Source organism: Oncorhynchus masou, chromosome 8 (genome assembly GCF_036934945.1).
Source record: "Oncorhynchus masou masou isolate Uvic2021 chromosome 8, UVic_Omas_1.1, whole genome shotgun sequence".
NCBI classification, from domain to species: domain Eukaryota; kingdom Metazoa; phylum Chordata; class Actinopteri; order Salmoniformes; family Salmonidae; genus Oncorhynchus; species Oncorhynchus masou.
Window position 1 is genome coordinate 43,922,979 of NC_088219.1, and position 20,407 is coordinate 43,943,385.

At 43.3% G+C, this 20,407-nt stretch overlaps 1 protein-coding gene across 1 annotated transcript in view; it reads left to right on the top strand.

The window, feature by feature from the left end:
- The first annotated feature begins 1,161 nt into the window (after positions 1-1,161).
- LOC135544718 (rap guanine nucleotide exchange factor 1-like) overlaps positions 1,162-20,407 on the top strand; it is a 91,404-nt gene continuing 72,158 nt past the window's right edge. Inside the window, 1 exon segment of the mRNA XM_064972559.1 lies at positions 1,162-1,424. Coding sequence (XP_064828631.1) covers positions 1,397-1,424 — 28 coding nt within the window. The 5' untranslated portion in view covers positions 1,162-1,396.

Consider the following 20,407-nt stretch of genomic DNA (forward strand, 5'->3'; position numbering starts at 1 on the left):
GCCAATTAAACATTTTTATGAAATTGCATTGCCTAATCAGTGATATTGAGTAAACAGAGGAGCTTACAGCTACAGTGAAGAAACTGACAGAGGCATTGGCTTTGCTGTATGTTGAGGCACCCATAGAGAAGGAACTACAACCAGAGGCTAGTTATTCTGTCAGTGAGCAGAGCTCTAGCCTGTCCTGACAGGCCTGTCTCTGCTCAGGAACTCATTGTTCTGTTTTTCCTCTCTGTGATTTCACCATAGCCTCAGCAAATGCATTCCACACACACAAAGTGTACACACCCACACACATACATGCATCAACACTCACCATAGCCTCGAGACATACATTCCCTGAAGTCAGAGGGCAGACCTGCTTCCTGTGACATGTTACACACTCACTCACACTATGAATATTTCTGCTGCAATTAAGATTGACTCCACACATTAAAGGACAAGGTACTATACAACAAAGGTATGCTTAGATTTTTGAGAATAGCTTGAGTCAGGTCAATGTCAACCTCTTCACTTGAGGTCCAAGATTCCACCCCATGCTTCTCCTAAATGACTAGTATTGGTATTCTAATTCCTAATTCTATGGCTTCTCCCTTGGCCCCTCGGGATAGCCGTGGGTGGATAAAGGATGATCCAGATCACTAAACACTGACAGAAGGGAATGCAGATCCACTCTGCCAGTCAGATCAATTATTCAGAACAAGAAGATAAGGGCATTCTCACACACTGACTTTTTCATGCTAGACATGCTGCTTTGTGAGTTAATTTATTTTGGCACTAAACCAAGATAATGTAGGCTAGCCTGGTTTGTTAGGCCCACCGGGGTTGACAGACAGAGACCTCGTACAGAATTATACTTTATAAGGCTTATAATATAAAATACTTATACAATACTTAGTTTGTAAAATATCCAGTATATATCCAGTATATATCTGTCAACAATTATATAGGCCTATAGTATTTGGTCAGAGTATTGTTATATAAATGGTTTAATTGTATTGCTCCCTCAACCTCTGAGCAGCCCAAACGTCTTCACAGATCGTAGCCACAGGGGGCACTTTCCACTGAAATTGAAACCCACCCGCTTGCTGACCAAATTACGTAGCTAACTCCAGGCGCAAGGGGGCGCTGCTGTCCATGTCGAGGACACACGGTTCACGGTCGTGCTGTGTTGGTCTCAGCTCCTCGCTCAGTGAAAATTGCTGGGAGACCGAGAAGAAACAGTTTAATACATCGTTTCATGTACATGTGTGTGTGCCACAAATTTGGTCTCGTACCTCCAGCGAATTCATCTCACGGACACGTGTGAAACAACAATGCGGAGATAATTGAGGGAGACACGGCGCGACAGTTTCTTGTTGTTTTTATTGCGAGTGAAATCAGTGCTGGCGACGAAATGTCGGGGAAAATAGAGAGCAAGCAAGGTAAGCGGTCCAGCCGACTGGCGCCTCATACCACTGCTCTATCCTGGGGACTGGGATATCACACACATTGGGGACGGGTAGGCCCGGCTTGGGGGTCTCGTTGCGTCCGGGACTCTTCACATATTTTCCATATGACACGTTTTTTTGCCAGCCGTGCTTATCTCTTACCCAGTAGAGTAAATGGGTTTTCCACACCATGTCTGTGTCGGGTAACGGTGTAGAAATGTTCGCCAGTTAGCTAGAATGTTGTTGGTCAACATACGCTAACTAACGTTAGCACTTTTCCTTAGCTTGTAAGATAGTAACGGTACGAACGTTCAAATGGTGCTAGTACTCGAAGAAATAACTAAGTATTAGCTCGCTCAACTTCATCTAGATACCTTTCTCCTTTACAGATGTTTTCTAGTTAATGTTAGCTTAACCAGCTGTGCTGGCTAAGTTTTAAACCAGTGGGGCAACGCCACACAGCAACAAGCATATCTTCTGTGCTAGACAACTTATTTGCAGGCTAAGTAACTCAATTTGACCTCCAGCTTTAACTGGGGTTGCAATCACACCGGACTAATGTATCACACCCGCCCTCCCTGTGTTGTCAAATTGACTTTCCATTGTGCACGTGGCATATCTGCTTTGCAATGACATGTGTTGCAGCAGTGTCTGACACAGTATTTACACGCTGTGATGCAAACGTGAACTATGTGTAATACAAAGTGAAGGCATCCTTATCTCGGAATATGGCGTTCAGTACAATGGGAGGCCTGACTTCATCGCCTGGTGAAGGGAACTATCTCCGCTAGTAGCCCACCCCTCCAGCTGTCTCTCTGTTTCGCCTCTTGACCCCCGCGGTGATGCCTGCAGCTCACGGTTGCACACACTACACATTGGGCAGTGGTGGGAGTGTGTTGTCCACAGAGAGACGGCCCACCAAACAGATGTAAAGTTTCCGAATGTATGTCTATTAGTTCTTATGGCAGTGGCAGAGCCATTGGATTGTTGCAACCTGGTCTAAGATCATTTCGTATTATTCTGTACATAAATCCAAGACAGAATTTAGTATGTTATGTTTGGTATGGTTACTTAAGGCTGGGTGGGTGTATAACACAAACATCTAGCAACCCAAAGCTAGCAGTTCGAAACTCATTATGAACAGCTTTAGCTTTTTAGCCCCTAACTTCATAGTACTTTTTAGCAACTACTTAGCATGTTAGCTAACCTTAAAAACTCCTAAACTTAACCCCTAGCCTCGCTAATGCCACCTAGCTAGAATTCGTGACATTTACGTTCAGCAAATTCGTAACATCTAGTATGTTGTGCAAATTTGTAACATAATACAAATTGTAATTTGTAACATATCATACGAAATGGGTGATGGACATCCAAAAAATAACCGTTACCCATCGAATACCGTTTGATGAAAAAACATCATACTAAATGGAACATCACAGATTTACGTACAGAATAATACTAAATGCTCTGAGACCGGGTTGTTTGTCTGACCTGCCCTAGATGTGTGCATATGTATGACAGAGTGATATGACATTATGGGGTATTGTGTTTAGATTGATGAGATTTTTATTTAGTTAATACACTTCAGAATAAGGTTGGAAAAATGTGTGAAAAGTCAAGGGGTCTGAATACTTTCCGAATATAGTAAAATGTTTTCTGCGCTATGAGAATGACTGAATGCCATGTGTGGCTGTCTGGCTGGTCCCTTGGGGTTTGTCCGCCTGCGCATGTTTACCAGGTCACCTGTTTAGTCTGCTGTCTTTGCCGCTCTGTTCTATATGTGTCCATCAATTCCAGATCTGTCCCCCCAGGGCAGGGCAAACAGACACACTATGTTGGATGCAAGTAAGCTGGAAAGAGGGACTAGGCCCAGCCTGGGCGCCATGGAAACAAACTAAGCTGAGGCACACCAGTGGCACAAGGGCTGGATCTGTAGCTACTGTAGGAGAGCTGGAGAAAAGCACATGTTTTGTTCCTCAGAGAGAGAGAGGGAATGAAGGAAAGATTAAAGGGTGTCTGTGTGGGCTGTAAGAGGAATCTTCAGAGAGCTTTGGTTTTATGGTCAGGAAGAGAGAATTTCTCAAATTCCTTGACACCTGGCAATACTTGAACTAAAGGGGCAGAGTGTATGTACAGTGCATTTGGAAAGTATTCAGACCCCTTGACTTGTTCTACATTTTGTTACGTTACAGCCTTATTCTAAAATGGATTACATAATATTTTGAATTAATCGGCCATTCCGATTAATCGGTCGACCTCTAATAGAGATAGCTGATGTAAGCGGGCAGTGGTGGTATGTCATGTCACTGTTAGTAATAGTGTCCGTGTAGAAACACAGGCTTTATAATTAGCTCAGTGACTTCTGTCTGACCGGACAGAGCCAATGGAGCAGCCGGCCACAGCGTAACTGATCCATCAATTTCCTTATTTTAGCCTCTCTGCCTGCCCTACCCCTTGCTGTGTGTGCATGCGTGCACACGCCTTACAGACCAGACCACAAGTCTTCTGGATGAGCAGGCAGCACAGCGACACTGGCGGCATAAAAAAATAGATATTTTGCTTCTGCTGCACTGTATAGACTAGAGATAGTCTCCCTTCTCCAGTGTGCTACAAACAAACAATACCAAAGTAGCTTTTATTATGACAACAGGGTGTCTCACAGGGTTCATGTAGGTTTTGGTGACTGAAAGAGTGCTCAGCTATAAGCTGTGGTGCTGCAATTTTGAGTATTTTAGCGGTCCCTTGGAATGAGAGACTTTCACTTACTCTGTAGACCTTAGATGTGCTTTAATTGTGTTTGGGAGCGCACAAGTGTGAGGGGGAGCCAGAGAGGGCGGAAACCGACTGGAGGCTTGGTTGGAATGTAGTTACTGACGGAGTACTGTCCTATCTGGAGGAACCAAGGATGGGATAAACAAATAGATGGAGGAGAGCAATGCAGAGCTGAATACTACATTGGAAGAACGCAATCTTCTTCCAATAGAATATTTTCATGATCAGAGTGCTTTACAGTAGCTACTGAGGACACTGTTGGCATCAGTTGGGGAGCCCAGTAAAACTTGTGCTAGGAGTTGCAACTCTGTACTCTTTTATGAAATTCCTCTTGTACAGATCCATTTAGCACTGAAGCGATTCTCTCAGGGGTTGTGCAGCCCAGTTCCAATGAATTCCTGTTTATTTGTGGTGTTGGGTCATTTGATGCAGTAGGACCAAGTGATTTGATCCCTGTATATACATCATGGGTCTGACCTCCCACCCCTTAGATCTAAATGCCAATCAATATTCAATGAATCCTTCTCTGGGTGTCACTGATACAGACAGCCATGGACTTGCTTCCCTTGATGACTGGCCTGGACTTGTTTACTAAGAACCCCTGCTAAAGGAGACTGGAGTATGTTACTCCTGAAGCCCATTTCTCAATACTTATACAGGATTCTTCTCCAACCTCTCGTGATCCAGGGAAAGTTTTGAGCCAGCTCATCGTTAAGGATATTCTATTCCTATGATCTTTCTACCCATGTTTTGGGGTCTAAGGACGGCAGTTTAGTGAGTGACTAACATGGACACACGTAGACTCTGAATTGGCCAATCTTCTGTCTACGTGAAGTGTGGAGTTCATCACACTTACAGCAGCAGCTTGACTGTCGACAACAGTTGTGAAATGACTTCTACTCTGTGAATTTGTCGGTGATCATCATCTAGGTAGCCTAGCTTACATTCCCCTGAGCTGACTGTAAACAGTTGTTGGACAGTAACTCAAGGTTGAGTCAAATTGGAAAACCTGGACCAAGTGTCTGAATGGAGGACTGCAGGACTCCTAGATAGGAAACACAAGCTGGAGGAGCCAAGGCTCTTCTGAAGATGCAGATTCTTTACACGGAGAACTAGATGAGGAACAATCAGGTGGTTTAAACCAACACACACCTGGTCACATCAACAGTAATTGCACAACTATGGGTATGTATGGTGATCCCCAAACACTGATCATGTTTCATATTGAAGCATTTCTATTTATGGTGGTTGTTGGTTGAACCGTTTTATTTTACTTGATCTGTTGATTAGATGAAGACCAATGGAAGTATTTGTTCGTTTGTTTCACTCTTGCACCTCAGTAGGCCTATTTATTTATTGCGCTAAATGCCTCCACGCTTGAATATGTTCTTCTTTTGGGATGGATGGAAAAACCTTATTTTCTTCTCAAAGTCGAGCCATTCAAAGCCATCCTGTTTTTAGAGCTTTTATGTAAAGAAAAATAGAAGTGCAGCACCGGGACATTCCTCCCTGGGCTTTTTGTGTATTGTGGCATTTGTAAAGGTGCTCATTTGCTGTACTGCAGTTTAGGGTGGACCCAGCCAGCCAGAGGAGTACACTAGCAGCTCTCCACAGCCTGGCCTGTGCAGAGTAGACTGCATGGGCCTGGGCTCTCAACCCTGAGGCTTCTCACTGTTTCATCCATCTGATCCATCTCGTTTCATCCACCAGCTTCAGATAGATTGAAAACAGTATTAGCCTCAATGAGGAAATGTGTTTGCACATTGTTATTATAATTGACCAACTGAAAAGATGGCGCTGAAGCACATGGCTGACGTTTTCTCCCAAACAATCATTTTTTTTGCCTTTTGTGTAACTTATTTTTTTACTTATTGTGTACATAATGTTGATGCTACCGTATCTTGTCACCCAAAATAACTTTTGGACATCAGAAAAGAGATTACTCACCGCGGACTGGAAAAAACTTTTCCTTGAACGAGTTTGATGAGAAGGATATCCTGCTTTCATTGGAACAGGCCCAGATCCACCACTTATGTGTGAAGAAAAAACGCCGGGAAGGGGGTTGCAGATCGGGGATCCTTCTGAGAAGTCGGAGGCGAGCGATGCCTTCCGTTCTCCTTGCTTACGTGCAATCGTTGGAAAAATAAAATTGAAGACCTACTATTAAGATTATCCTACCAACGGGACATTAAAAACTGTAACATCTTATGTTTTACCGAGATGTGGCTGAACGAAGAAACTAACAATATCGAGCTGCCAGGATTTTCCATGCACCGGCAGAACAGAGACGCTACCTCTGGTAAGACAAGGTGTGTGTGTCTTTTGTCATTAACAGCTGGTGCGCGATGTTTAATATTAAAGTCTCGAGGTGTTGCTCGCCTGAGGTAGAGTACCTTATGATAAGCTGTTGACCACACTATTTACCAAGAGAGTTCTCATCTGTATTATTCGTAGCCTAAGACCGCTCTCAACCCACTCTTTAAGGCCATAGGCAAAGAAGAACATGCTCACCCAGAAGCGGCGCTCCTAGTGGCCTGGGACTTTAATGCAGTCAAACTTAAATCAGTTTTACCAAATTAACAGCCTGTGCAACCAGAAAAAAAAATCCTGGACCACACTTACTCCACACATGGAGATGCATACAAAGCTCTCCCCCGCCCTCCATTTGGCAAATCTGACCATAATTCTATCCCCCAGATTCCCACTTGCAAGCAAAAACTGAAGCAGCAAAACTTGCTCAATACGGAAGTGATCAGATGACACGGATGCTACTCTACTGGACTGTTTTGCTAGCACAGACTGGAATATGTTCCGGGGTTCATCCAATGGCATTGAGGAATACGCCACCTCAATCATCGGCTTCATCAATAAGTTCATCGATGATGACGTCCCCATAGTGACTGTACGTATATATCCTAACCAGAAGCCATGGATTACAGGCAACATCCACATCGAGCAAAAGGCTAGAGCTGGCCGCTTTCAAGGAGTGGGAGACTAATCCGGACACTTATAAGAAATCCCGCTATGCCCTCAGACGAACCATCAAACAAGCAAAGCATCAATACAGGATTAAGATTGAATCCTACTACACCAGCTCTGACGCTCGTCAGATGTGGCAGGGCTTGAAAACTATTATACTACAAAGGGAAACCGAGATGCGAGCTGCCCAGTGACGCGAGCCTACCAGACGAGCTAAATGCTTTTTATGCTTGCTTCGAGGCAAGCAACAGTGAAGCATGCACTAGAGCGCCAGCTGTTCTGGATGACTGTGATAACGCTCTCTGTAGTTGATGTGAACAAGACCTTTAAACAGGTCAGCATTCACAAGGACGCTGGGCCAGACGGATTACCAGGACGTGTCCTCAAAGCATGCGCTTCACTGACATTTTCAACCTCTCCCTGTCCGGGTCTGTAATACCTGCATGTTTCAAGCAGACCACCATAGTCCCTGTGCCCAAGGAAGCGAAGGTAACCTGCCTAAATGATTACCGCCCCGTGGTCAGAGAATTTCCAGTGTGGTGCCAGGACAACAACCTCTCCCTTAATTTGAGCAAGACAAAGGAGCTGATCATGGACCACAGGAAAAGGCGGGCCAAACAGGCCCCCATTAACATCGACAGGGCTGTAGTGGTGTGGGTTGAGAGTTTCAAGGTTCTTGGTGTCCACATCACCAACGAACTATCATGGTCCAAACACACCAAGACAGTTGTGAAGAGGGCACGAGACTCGGGAGACTGAAAATATTTGACTTGGGTCCTCAGATCATCAGAGTTCTACAGCTTCACCATCAAGAGCATCCTGACCGGTTGCATCACAGCCTGGTATGGCAACTGCTCGACACTACAGAGGGTAGTGCAAATGGCCTAGTACATCACTGTGGCCAAGCTTCCTGCCATCCAGGACCTATATAATAGGCGGTGTCAAGAGGAAAGCCCATAAAATTGTTAGACTCCAGTTACCCAAGTTATAGACTGTTTCTCTGCTACCACCCGGCAAGCTGTACTGGAGCGCCAAGTCTAGGACCAAAAGGCTCCTCAACAGCTTCTACCCCCAAGCCTTTAGACTTCTGAACAATTCTTAAAAATCGCCACCGGACAATTTACATTGACCACCCCCTCTCTTGTACACTGCTAGTATTCGCTGTTTGTTTGTTACCTATGCATAGTCACTTCGCCCCCACCTACATGTAGAAATTATCTCAACTAGCCTGTACCCCTGCACACTGACTCGGTACCGGTGCCCCCTGTATATAGCCTCGTTATTCTTATTGTGTAACTTTCTATTATTACTTTTTATTTTAGCCTACTTGGTAAATATTTTCTTCTTCTTGAACTGCACTGTTGGTTAAGGGCTTGTAGGTAAGCATTTCACAGTAAAGTCTACACTTGTTGCATTTGGCGCATGTAGCAAATAAAGTTTGATTTGAAAATGTGCTGTATATCTAATTTCTTATCTTTTAGTTAATCTCTCCTCGTTTGTCCTTCAAGCATCCACGTGGGTTTGTATCATCCTGATATCCAATAAGGAGGGGACTTGCAGCGCATGCAACGTCTCAAATAGAACCAAGTTCTATTTTAGCTCTTGACTACGTAGATGTTCGTGCGATGTGGCCGGTGAGGTTTGAATGTTAAGGCTTTAACTTTGGTCAGGCTATTCTCAATTGTAGAAAATAATTGAAAATACGTTGATTCCACTCATTCTAGGTCAGTTTTGTTTAAAACTAGTCAGTGGCTTTGATTGTCTGTGCCATGTGAAAAGTAGCAGCAACATTTACTTGCGATATTTAGCATTAGCCTCATTAGCCCTGTTCATTTGTAACTTCGTAATAACTGCCTTTTTGGCTCAGCCAGTTAGCAGTGTGTGAACCGAGATACCCTGGTGTGCTGCTAGCTTCGCATAAAGAGAGAGGCTCCATAATTGAGGTGGTTGAGTCCATCATTGTGTAATTACACAGCGCAGAATGAGGTAATGCCTTGTTTGTATGTGTGTGTGTGTGTGTTAGAGGTCGACCGATTTATGATTTTTCGATTCCGATTATTGGAGGACCAAAAAAAGGAGATGCCGATTAATCGGCCGATTTATAAAAAATTAAAAAAAGTTTTGTTATAATAACAATTTAAAACAATACTGAATGAACACTTATTTTAACTTAATATAATACATCAATAAAATCAATTTAGCCTCAAATAAATGATGAAACATGTTCAATTTGTTTTAAATAGTGCAAAAACAAAGTGTTGGAGAAGAAAGCTAACGTTTAAGTTCCTTGCTCAGAACATGAGAACATATGAAAGCTGGTGGTTCCTTTTAACTTCTTGAAACTCCCCAACCCGGATCCGGGTTTGTGACTAAAGCCTCAGGCTCATTAGCATAACGCAACGTTAACGATTTCTGAAAATCGCAAATAAAATGAAAATAATGCGTCTTCTCTCAAGCTTAGCCTTTTCTTAACAACACTGTCATCTCAGATTTTCAAAATATGCTTTTGAACCATAGAAATTGACTAATTTGTGTAAGAGTATGCAAAGCTAGCATAGCATTTTGAGTAGCATGTAGCACGCAACATTTTCACAAAAACCAGATAACCAAATAAATAAAATAATTTACCTTTGAAGAGCTTCTGATGTTTTCAATGAGGAGACTCTCAGTTACATACCAAATGCGCAGTGTTTCCTGAAAGCGTCTGTGTGTAGGAGAAATCGTTCCGTTTTCTACATTGCGTCTGGCTACCGAAACGAACCAAAAATTCAGTCACCTACAACGTAAAACTTTTTCCGGATTAACTACATAATATCGACCGAAACATGGCAAACGTTGTTTGGAATCAATCCTCAAGGTGTTTTTTCACATATCTCTTCATTGACATGCAGTTCGTGGAAGCTTGCTTTCCTCTCTGTATCGCATGGAAAAATACTGGCAGGTGACTTTTGCGCACCAATTTCGGCGCAGGACACCGGGCGGACACCTGGTAAATGTGGTCTCTTATGGTCAATCTTCCAATGATCTGCCTACAAATACGTCACAATGCTGCAGACACCTTGGGGAAACGACAGAAAGGGCAGACTCATTCCTCTCGCATTCACAGCCATATAAGGAGACAATGGAAAACAGAGCCTCAAAAATCCTTGTCATTTCCTGGATGCCATCTCATCTTGGTTTTGCCTGAAGCTCACGTTATAGGGCACGCACAGAAAATATCTTTGTATTTCTGGACACGTCAGAGTGTTTTCTTTCGAATGGTAGCAATTATATGCATAGTCGAGCATCTTTTTGTGACAAAATATCTTGTTTAAAACGGGAACGTTTTTCATCCAAAAATGAAATAGCGCCCCCAGAGATGTAAGAGGTTAACATGAGACTTCAATTTTCCAAGAAGGAATTTTAGTTTGTAGTTATTATAAGACTATTTCTCTCTATACCATTTGTATTTCATTAACCTTTGACTATTGGATGTTTTTATAGGCACTTTAGTATTGCCAGTGTAACAGTATAGCTTCCATCCCTCTCCTCGCCGCTACCTGGGCTCGAACCAGGAACACATCGACAACAGCCACCCTCGAAGCAGCGTTACCCATGCAGAGCAAGGGGAACAACTACTCCATGTCTCAGAGCGAGTGACGATTGAAACGCTAACTAGCTAGCCATTTCACATCGGTTACACCAGCCTAATCTCGGGAGTTGATAGGCTTGAAGTCATAAACAGTGCAATGCTTGAAGCACAGCGAAGAGCTGCTGGCAAAACGCACTAAAGTGCTGTTTGAATGAATGCTTACGAGCCTGCTGGTGCCTACTATTGCTCAGACTGCTCTATCAAATCATAGACTTAATTATAACATAACACACAAATATGAACCGTAGGTCATTAATATGGTCGAATACTGAAACTATCATTTCGAAAACAAAACGTTTATTCTTTCAGTGAAATACGGAACCGTTCCGTATTTTATCTAACAGATGGCATCCCTAAGTCTAACTAGGCAAGTCGGTTAAGAACACATTCTTATTTTTAATGACGGCCTAGGTACGGTGGGTTAACTGCCTTGTTCAGGGGCAGAATGACAGATTTTCACCTTGTCAGCTCAGGGATTCAATCTTGCAACCTTACGGTTAACTAGTACAACGCTCTAACCACCTGCATCATGAGGAGCCTGCCTGTTACCGAATGCAGTAAGAAGCCAAGGTAAGTTGCTAGCTAGCATTAAACTTATCTTATAAAAAACAATCAATCAATCATAATCACTAGTTATAACTACACATGGATGGTGATATTACTAGTTTATCTAATATGTCCTGCGTTGCATATAATTGATGCGGTGCGCATTCGTGAAAATGGACTGTCGTTGCTCCAACGTGTACCTAACCATAAACATCAATTCCTTTCTTAATCAATACACAGAAGTATATATTTTTAAAACTGCATATATATAGCTAAAATAAATCCAGGTTAGCAGGCAATATTAATCAGGCGAAATTGTCACTTCTCTTGCGTTCATTGCACGCAGAGTCAGGGCATATGCCACAGTTTGGGCCGCCTGGCTCATTGCGAACTAATTTGCCAGATTTTTACGTAATTATGACATAACATTGAAGGTTTTGCAATGTAACAGCAATTTTGAAATAATTGGCATCCAAAAATACTGATTTCCGATTTGTTATGAAGAAAACTTGAAATCAGCCCTAATTAATCGGCCATTCCGAGGAATCTGTTGACCTCTAGTGTGTGTGTGAGTCCACCGTGGCCTGTTCAGTCACTTCAGCTGAGCAGTGTGTGTGAGTAATAGACTCTGTGTCCGACAAGCAGCAGACTGGTGGGAGATCTAAAGACCAGCTAGCCATAGTAGTTAGCCACTGCAACCACAGCTGAGCCACGCGGCAGTGGAGGCGGGTCCCTGCCTAAAAATGTCATGCTGATATGTCATGTCCACTTATTTGCTTCGTGCCGTGACAGAACCAACTCTTGACCTTCTCCAACACAAATGCACACTCTGGATATTGGGTAATCAATAATATACTTAATATGAGTCCATCACAGAAACACACACTGTCTGTCCTGCAGCAGTTTGTGTATGTAATGTGGACTCAAACTCTGCTGTATTGCGTAATATTATGTTTCTGTAGCCTCAGCAGAGCAGGGCAGCATAAATGGCAGCAGCCCAGGCTGACTAGGGGATGGGACGAGGCATGTGGGGAATGTGGAACTCCAGGGCTCCCTTTTTAGGTGTGTGGGAGAGAGAGCGCGCGCTAGGAAATGGGCAGGGCTGTATCAAAAGACAGAATGGGGGCTATTTGAAAGAAGGGGGATATTCCTTCACTCCATGGCAGCTGAGTATATCACATGACCATTTTCCCATTTCTGAACCCAGTTGAAATAGGAAGCAGAGAGGGGGGTGTGATACCTCATTCCCTCTCTTCCCAACCCCATGGCAAGGTTTGCCCTCTCACCAATCCCTTAGACATCTGACTCAAAACTGTGATCCGAACCATGAGTTTTGTGATCTGTTGCACCACCAATAGTTACATATCTGGATATTATTTTGACAATATCGCAATACTTCTGCGTATTGGCACCAAAGCATCGTGGCGTCAGGGTAGCCTAGTGGTTAGAGCGTTAGACTAGTAACCGGAAGGTTGCAAGTTCAAACCCCCGAGCTGACAAGGTACAAATCTGTCATTCTGCCCCTGAACAAGTCAGTTAACCCACTGTTCCTAGGCCGTCATTGAAAATAAGAATTTGTTCTTAACTGACTTGCCTGGTTAAATAAAGGTAAAATGAAAAAAATGATAGTATCGTGAGGTCCATGGCAATTCCCAGCCCTGCAAACCATATCTTTCCTCATGATTTGCCCAATTGCATTTGATTTAATGCTATTGCCCTCCAAGATAATGAAATTGGACAAATCATGGTGAAATATACAGTCGTTGGAATCCTGGACAGAGGCGAAGTGCATCCAAGTCTTTTCTAATATTCCTTTCTGGTGGAGATTCAGCATGGAGCGTGTGAGTGTGTGTGGCGCGCTGTGATGGAGCAGTGATTGTCTAATGAGAAACGGTCTTATACCATAGTGACGTCATGGGCTAAATAGAAGCAGTCTACTGTCTTCAAAACTGGATCATTTCTTTTTTTGCCTCATAAAATTATAGAAAAAAAAATAGTTTGTTCTATCATAAAGCTGTGATTGACAATAGGCTTAGGCTATAGGCTTTCATTCTTGTTATTTTTGAAATGCCCAACTTTAGGACAGCACCTTCATTGGCTAGAATATTTGGCAAATAAGCTATTGTTCATAACTTTTATGATATGTTATTGGACTTTGGTTTTCAACCTCGCTTGGAGGGATTTTCCCAGCCTGTATGGATAATTTCTTTAATAAGCTTAAACTTGATTCAACTTGTCATTTTATTTTTCTAAAGGCTATTGATATTGTTTGCTCTCTCATTATTAGTCTCCTGACTACCTTACGTTTTTAGCCTATTCAAATAAACCAAATAAAATCATGCATAAAACGGCGAAGCGTAGCTTTCATATTTATATAGCCTATCGAATGTGGAGAAATGGGAATATAGGCAAAAAAAAATTAAATGGCTAAACACAAGATATTAAAGAAGTATCTGGTTCTATAAAAAAAAATGAACAGGTTAGGCTATAGCCCATGCATCCGACAGAGAACAAGATTTTCTGACTGAACATTTTGTGCTGCTTTGGTCAAATTTTCCGCTCTGTCTGGCCTATATTCCTCCCTTGCCATCTGTATCAGATATTTATTGAAATAGGCTATAGTGAATAGTTAAATTACTCGGAATGTCACTTGCTGCCCTGTTGTGCGCTGCGAGTCTCCATGCCAATCAAGTTCAAATAGGCTAAACTCCTCAAACTCAACTCTGTACCTCGAAGCCAGTTCCACTGCTTTTTGTCATTGTCGCATCACAATGTCGTCACCATTGACGATGGCTGTCAATCATAATCGATAGGTGATGCTATTGTAATATTGCCCAAAACTTTTCCCCTCCTCTCCCCCTGCAACAGGCCGTCTGGAAGCCAGACCGAGGCAGGGACCAAACCTTGCAGGTCCTGCCCCACTCAGAGCCTTTCCTGTGTGTTAAATGTTTCCCGCCATCGTTCTCACCTAGTGCCAGCAATGAGAGATCATTTTCAGCACTGACACAGAGAGAGAGCTGAATGAACAGGATGATTGTGTGGCGCGCGAGGGAGAGGCAGAGCGAGAAAGAGGCTAGTGGTACTCTCTTCTCGCTAATGTGCTGAAAGCCATTTACTCATAGTCATCAGTGCTTGCTCACTTCAGCACTGCTTAAGTGTAATTGGCTCTTCTGGGGACTTTGTGCTCAAGAGTGTCTGACTGAAGAGCTTTACAGTGGCTGGCGGCCTTTCTCTAGCCATCTATCTCTATCTCTAGCTGGTCTGTCTCCTCTGTTTGTGGAGCAGTTTCCAAAAATCTATTTTGGTTGTTGAACCTCAGTAAGTGAAGTGGATTCACACCTGGTGTGTCTTGCTCGAGGGCACATAGATTATTGTTTTTTTCCCACTTTGTCGGCTTAGGCATTTGAACTAGTGACCGTTCGGTTATCTATCTGCCACCCCCCAGGACATTAGTGTACTCAACTCTGAACTACATTCCGCTCTACAGTAGAGTACTATACTCTACCTTTACTCTACTGTCCAAACTTGTGAAACGTAGACGTCCATGATTGGTTAAGATTTAGTCCAGACAAAACCGAACCAATAATGGACATCTATGTTTAGGCCAAATGAAGACCGGTCCAGATCAGATGTCTGTGTACATTGAAATCAAGGCTGGTCCGGAACAGACCAAAAAACGACATGTTGACATTGAAATCAAGACCAGGGTGGCCTGACCAAATTTCGGCTACTTTTCAATGTGAGGATGGTGGTTACAGTAAATAGAAAGCAGGGGATTATGGCTGGTATCAGTAAGAGCCAGGAGAGGTGACATTAATTGTCCAGACGTGCCTTTGATCAAATCAAATTTGATTGGTTACATACACATGGTTAGCAGATGTTAATGTAAGTGTTGCTAAATGCTTGTGCTTCTAGTTCCGACTGTGCAGTAATATCTAACAAGTAATCTAAGAATTTCACAACAACTACCTTATACACACAAGTGTAAAGAAATGAATGAGAATATGTACATATAAATATATGGATGTGCGATGGCCGAACGGCATACGCAAGATGCAGTAGATTGTATAGACTACAGTATATACATATGAGAGAGCTAGAGAAGCTGTTTTTCAGTCTCTCGGTCCCAGCTTTGATGCACCTGTACTGACCTCGTCTTCTGGATGATAGCGGGGTGAACAGGCAGTGGCTCGGGTGGGTGTTGTCCTTGATGATCTTTTTGGCCTTCCTGTGACAACGGGTGCTGTACGTGTCCTGGAGGGCAGGTAATTTGCCCCTGGTGATGCGTTGTGCAGACCTCACTACCCTCTGGAGAGCCTTACGGTTGTTGGGCGGAGCAGTTGCTGTACCAGGTGGTGATACAGCCCGATAGGATGCTCTCGATTGTGCATCTGTAAAAGTGTGAGTGTTTTAGGTGACAAGCTACATTTCTTCAGCCTCCTGAGGTTGAAAAGATGCTGTTGTGCGTTTTTCACCATGCTGTCTGTGTGGGTGGACCATTTCAGTTTGTCCGTGATGTGTACACCGAGGAACTTAGCTTTCCACCTTCTCCACTACTCTCCCATCGATGTGGATAGGTAGGTGCTCCCTCTGTTGTTTCCTGAAGTCCACCATCATCTCCTTTGTTTTGTTGACGTTAAGTGCGGGGTTATTTTCCTGACACCATACTCCGAGGGCCCTCACCTCCTTCCTGTAGGCAGTCTAGTCATTGTTGGTAATCAAACCTACCACAGTAGTGTCATCTGCAAACTTGATGATTGAGTTTGAGGCGTGCATGGCCACGCAGTCATAGGTGAACAGGGAGTACAGGAAAGGGCTGAGAACGCACACTTGTGGGACCCCATCACCCAATTGAGGATCAGCGGGGTGGAGATGTTTCCTACCCTCACCACCTGGGGACGGCCTGTCAGAAAGTCCAGGACCCAGTTGCACAGGGCGAGGCCGAGACCCAGGGTCTTGAGGTTAATGAAGAGTTTGGAGGGTACTATAGTGTTGAATGCTGAGCTGTAATCGATGAACAGCATTCTTACATCGGTACATCTCTTGTCCAGATGGGTTAGGGCAGTGTGATTGCGTTGTTTGTGGACCTATTGGGGCGGTAAGCAATTGGAGTGGGTCTAGGGTGTCAGGTAGGGTGGAGGTGATATGATCTTTGACTAGTCTCTCAAAGCACTTCATGATGACTGAAGTGCGTGCTACAGGGCGATAGTCGTTTAGCTCTGTTACCTTAGCTTTCTTGGGAACAGGAACAATGGTGGCCCCTTGAAGCATGTGGGAACAGCAGGCTAGGATAGGGATTGATTGAATATGTCCGTAAACACACCAGCCAGCTGGTCTGCGCATGCTCTCAGGACGCGGCCTGGGTTGCCGTCCTGGCCGGCAACGTTAACACGTTTTAAATGTTTTACTCACATTGGCTGCAGTGAAGGAGAGCCCGCAGGTTTTGGTAGCGGGCAGTGTCAGCGGCACTGTATTGTCCTCAAAGCGAGCAAGGAAGTTGTTTAGTTGGTCTGGGAGCAAGACATTGGTATCCGTGACGGGGCTGGTTTTCTTTTTGTAGTCCGTGATTGACTGTAGACCCTGCCACATATGTCTCGTGTCTGAGCCGTTGAATTGTGACTCTACTTTGTCTCTATACTGACGCTTAGCTTGTTTGATTGCCTTGCGAAGGGAATAGCTGCACTGTTTTATATTCAGTTATGTTTCCGGTCGCCTTGCCCTGATTAAAAGCAGTGGTTCGGCTTTCAGTTTTGCACGAATTCTGCCATCAATCCACGGTTTCTTGTTGGGGAAGATTTTAATATTCACCATGGCTACCACATCACCAATGCACTTGCTAATGAACTCTCTCACCGAATCAGCGTATACATCAATGTTATTGTCCGATGCCTTCTGGAACATATCCCAGTCCACGTGATCGAAGCAATCTTGAAGGGTGGAATCAGATTGGTCGGACCAGCATTGAACAGACCTGAGCACAGGCGTTTCCTGTTTTAGTTTCTGTCTATAGGCAGGGAGCAACAAAATGCAGTCGTGGTCAGACTACAGAAAGTGAAAGAAAACCGTTATCAGCTGAATATAACAATATGCCAGTGGAAGGGAGGACAGTAGCAAGTGACCCAATTGTGGTTTGTGACTATGATTTCCGATTGGAGCCAATTCAATTATTATAATAATTTTTTAAAACAACCTTATGGAACAATCCTTGGATAGCTTTTCAGAATTCACCGATTTTAAATTGGTCCAAAGGCGTAGAGTAAATGACTTGGTAACAAGAAATTAATTTATTTCCATGACCGAATAAAAAAGGGCATTTTTCCCTGACCAATGTAGATAGTTTCAAATACTTGTAACTTAATTTACATATCACATTTCGAATTTGGAGTCTTTGTTCTGATGTCAATCTTGAGGGAAACTTATTTGAGCCAGAAAAGGATGTTCATATGTGACCAACCGGCTCGATTCGGCCTTATGTAGCAAATTTTGAAAGTATTTCTGCTTTGAAAGTTGAGAAACTTGTATCCTCCAATTTTGAGAAAATGGCCTTTGAATGTATTTGGTACCTACTGGAGAGCTCTTCTTGGTCTACACCCATTCAGCATCGTTCCCACCCTCTTAAGCTTTAGACCCACCCATCTCTTTTAGGATTAATCTGAGCGTTCTGTTCTAACAGCAGTCAAGCACCCAAGCCTGCTATTAAAAGACTCCTCTGTGCAAGTAACCATTTCAATGGAATGTCACTGCGAAACTGTTGATAGACGTAGCTGGTAAATTCGCTCTGGCTATCTACTCTGATTCCATAACGCTCTCGTCGGAATGCGCAGAATAACTGACAAATTTACGAACGCTCCACACCTGTTGAATATGGCAGGCGTCAGTAAACATTGGCAAAAAAGCATAAAATTGTTGTAAGCAGCACATTTGCATTCGCCAACGCTCTGGATAACATAGAAACAGCTTAAATAGCTCTGCTAGGGCGAGTAAAATGATCAGGTAGCTGTCCTCTCGTGTGTCTGGAAGTAGTTAATAACATTTTGGAACTACCCATCCCGGATCCGGGAGAATTCTCATCAACTACACTAATTAGCATAGCGCAATGGTCAAAAAATATTACTAGAAAATATTCATATTCATGAAATCACAAGTGCAATATAGTAAAACACAGCTTAGCCTTTTGTTAATCACCCTGTCATCTCAGATTTTGAAATTATGCTTTACAGCCTAAGCAAGACAAGCGTTTGTGTAAGTTTATCGATACCCTAGCATAGCATTATGTCCAGCTAGCAGCAGGAAAATGGGTCACGAAAATCAGAAAAGCAATCAAATTATTTGTTTACCTTTGATGAGCTTTTGATGTTTTCACTCACGCGACTCCCAGTTAGACAGCAAATGTTCCTTTTGTTCCATAAAGATTATTTTATACCCAAAATACCTCTGTTTGTTGTTCACGTAATGTTGAGAAATCCACCGGAAATAGCGGTCACGACAACGCAAAATTCCAAATTATATCTATAATATCGACAGAAACATGGCAAACGTTTTTTATAATCAATCCTCAAGGTGTTTGTCCAGTGAAAGGAAATATTGATGCGACAGCAGACAATGACGTTCTAGACGATTTTGTGCTTCCAACTTTGTGGCAAAAGTTTGGGGAAGCCCTTTCCTGTGGAAGAACTTGACTGGTCTGCACAGAGCTCTGACCTCAACCCCATCTAACACCTTTGGGATGAATTGGAATGCCAACTGCAATACAGGCCTAATCACCCAACATCAGAGTCCGACCTCACTAATGCCCTTGTGCCTGAATGGAAGCAAGTCCCCGCAGCAGTGTTCCAACATTTAGTGGAAAGCCTTCTCAGAACCGTGGAAGCTGTTGAAGCCGCAAAGGGGGGAACCAACTCCATATTAATACCCATGATTTTGGAAAGAGATGTTCGAGGAGCAGGTATCTGCATACTTTTGCATGTAGCCATCCCTTAACTAAAAAAAAAATATAGACTCTCAGCTTTCATGTCACAACCAACTTGACATGCTCCTATAAACTTCAAGTTGGTGCTCATGGGTCCTTTTACATGGAAATGACCCATAGTGTTTGTCTCCCTGGATCAGATTTTATGTGGCTCGCTGCTGTCAGCTGGTGTTTGAGCAATTGACTGTGTTTATATCAATACAGAAAAGGCCCTAGACAAGACTGGAGGAAAGATGGCAAAACAATTTGCACAATTTCAGTGTATAAGAGACAAAGACCAGAGTTCATCTCATTGTCACTGCATGTAGCTGACTGATGCAAATTTCAGTTTGTGATTATTTAGTTAGCCTGCTTGTTTCAGCTCAGCCAGCCCAGCCTCTCACAACAATACGCTAAAACACACAGCGGCCAAAATACATGCTGAGAAATGCACCAAACTACAATTACTGTACACAAAAGGTCACTTGAAAGGCCTGGCTGGTGTGTGTGTGTGTGTGTGTGGATCTAACTTGTGTGTGTGTGTTGTCAGCCTGGCGTGCACATCTAGCTCTCCCACAGAACAGTAGAAAACATGACTACTGTGAGCAGGTTTAGGTCTTACTGACTGGAGGGGATGTGACAGAAATACCCATAAAATCATTATCCATAGTGTTGTAGGATAGGCTCTTTGGACACAATCGTGTTCAGGGTGTATAGGCCAAGATGTAGTGCATTCGGAAAGTATTCAGACCCCTTGACTTTTTCCACATTTTGTTGCGTTACAGCCTTATTCTAAAACAGACATTTTTGCAATTGTATTAAAACAAAACAAAATATAACAAAATAAATCACATTTACATAAGTATTCAGCTCCTTTAGTCAGTACTTTGTTGAAGCAACTTTACCAGCGATTACAGCATCGAGTCTTCTTTGGTATGATGCTTTGGTATGATGCTACAAGCTTGGTAAACTTGTATTTGGGGCGTTTATCCCGTTTATCCCATTCTTCTGCATTCTTCTCTGCAGATCCTCTCTGCAGATCCTCTCAAGCTGTCGGGTGGGATGGTGAGCGTTGCTGCACAGCTTTTTTTCAGGTCTCTC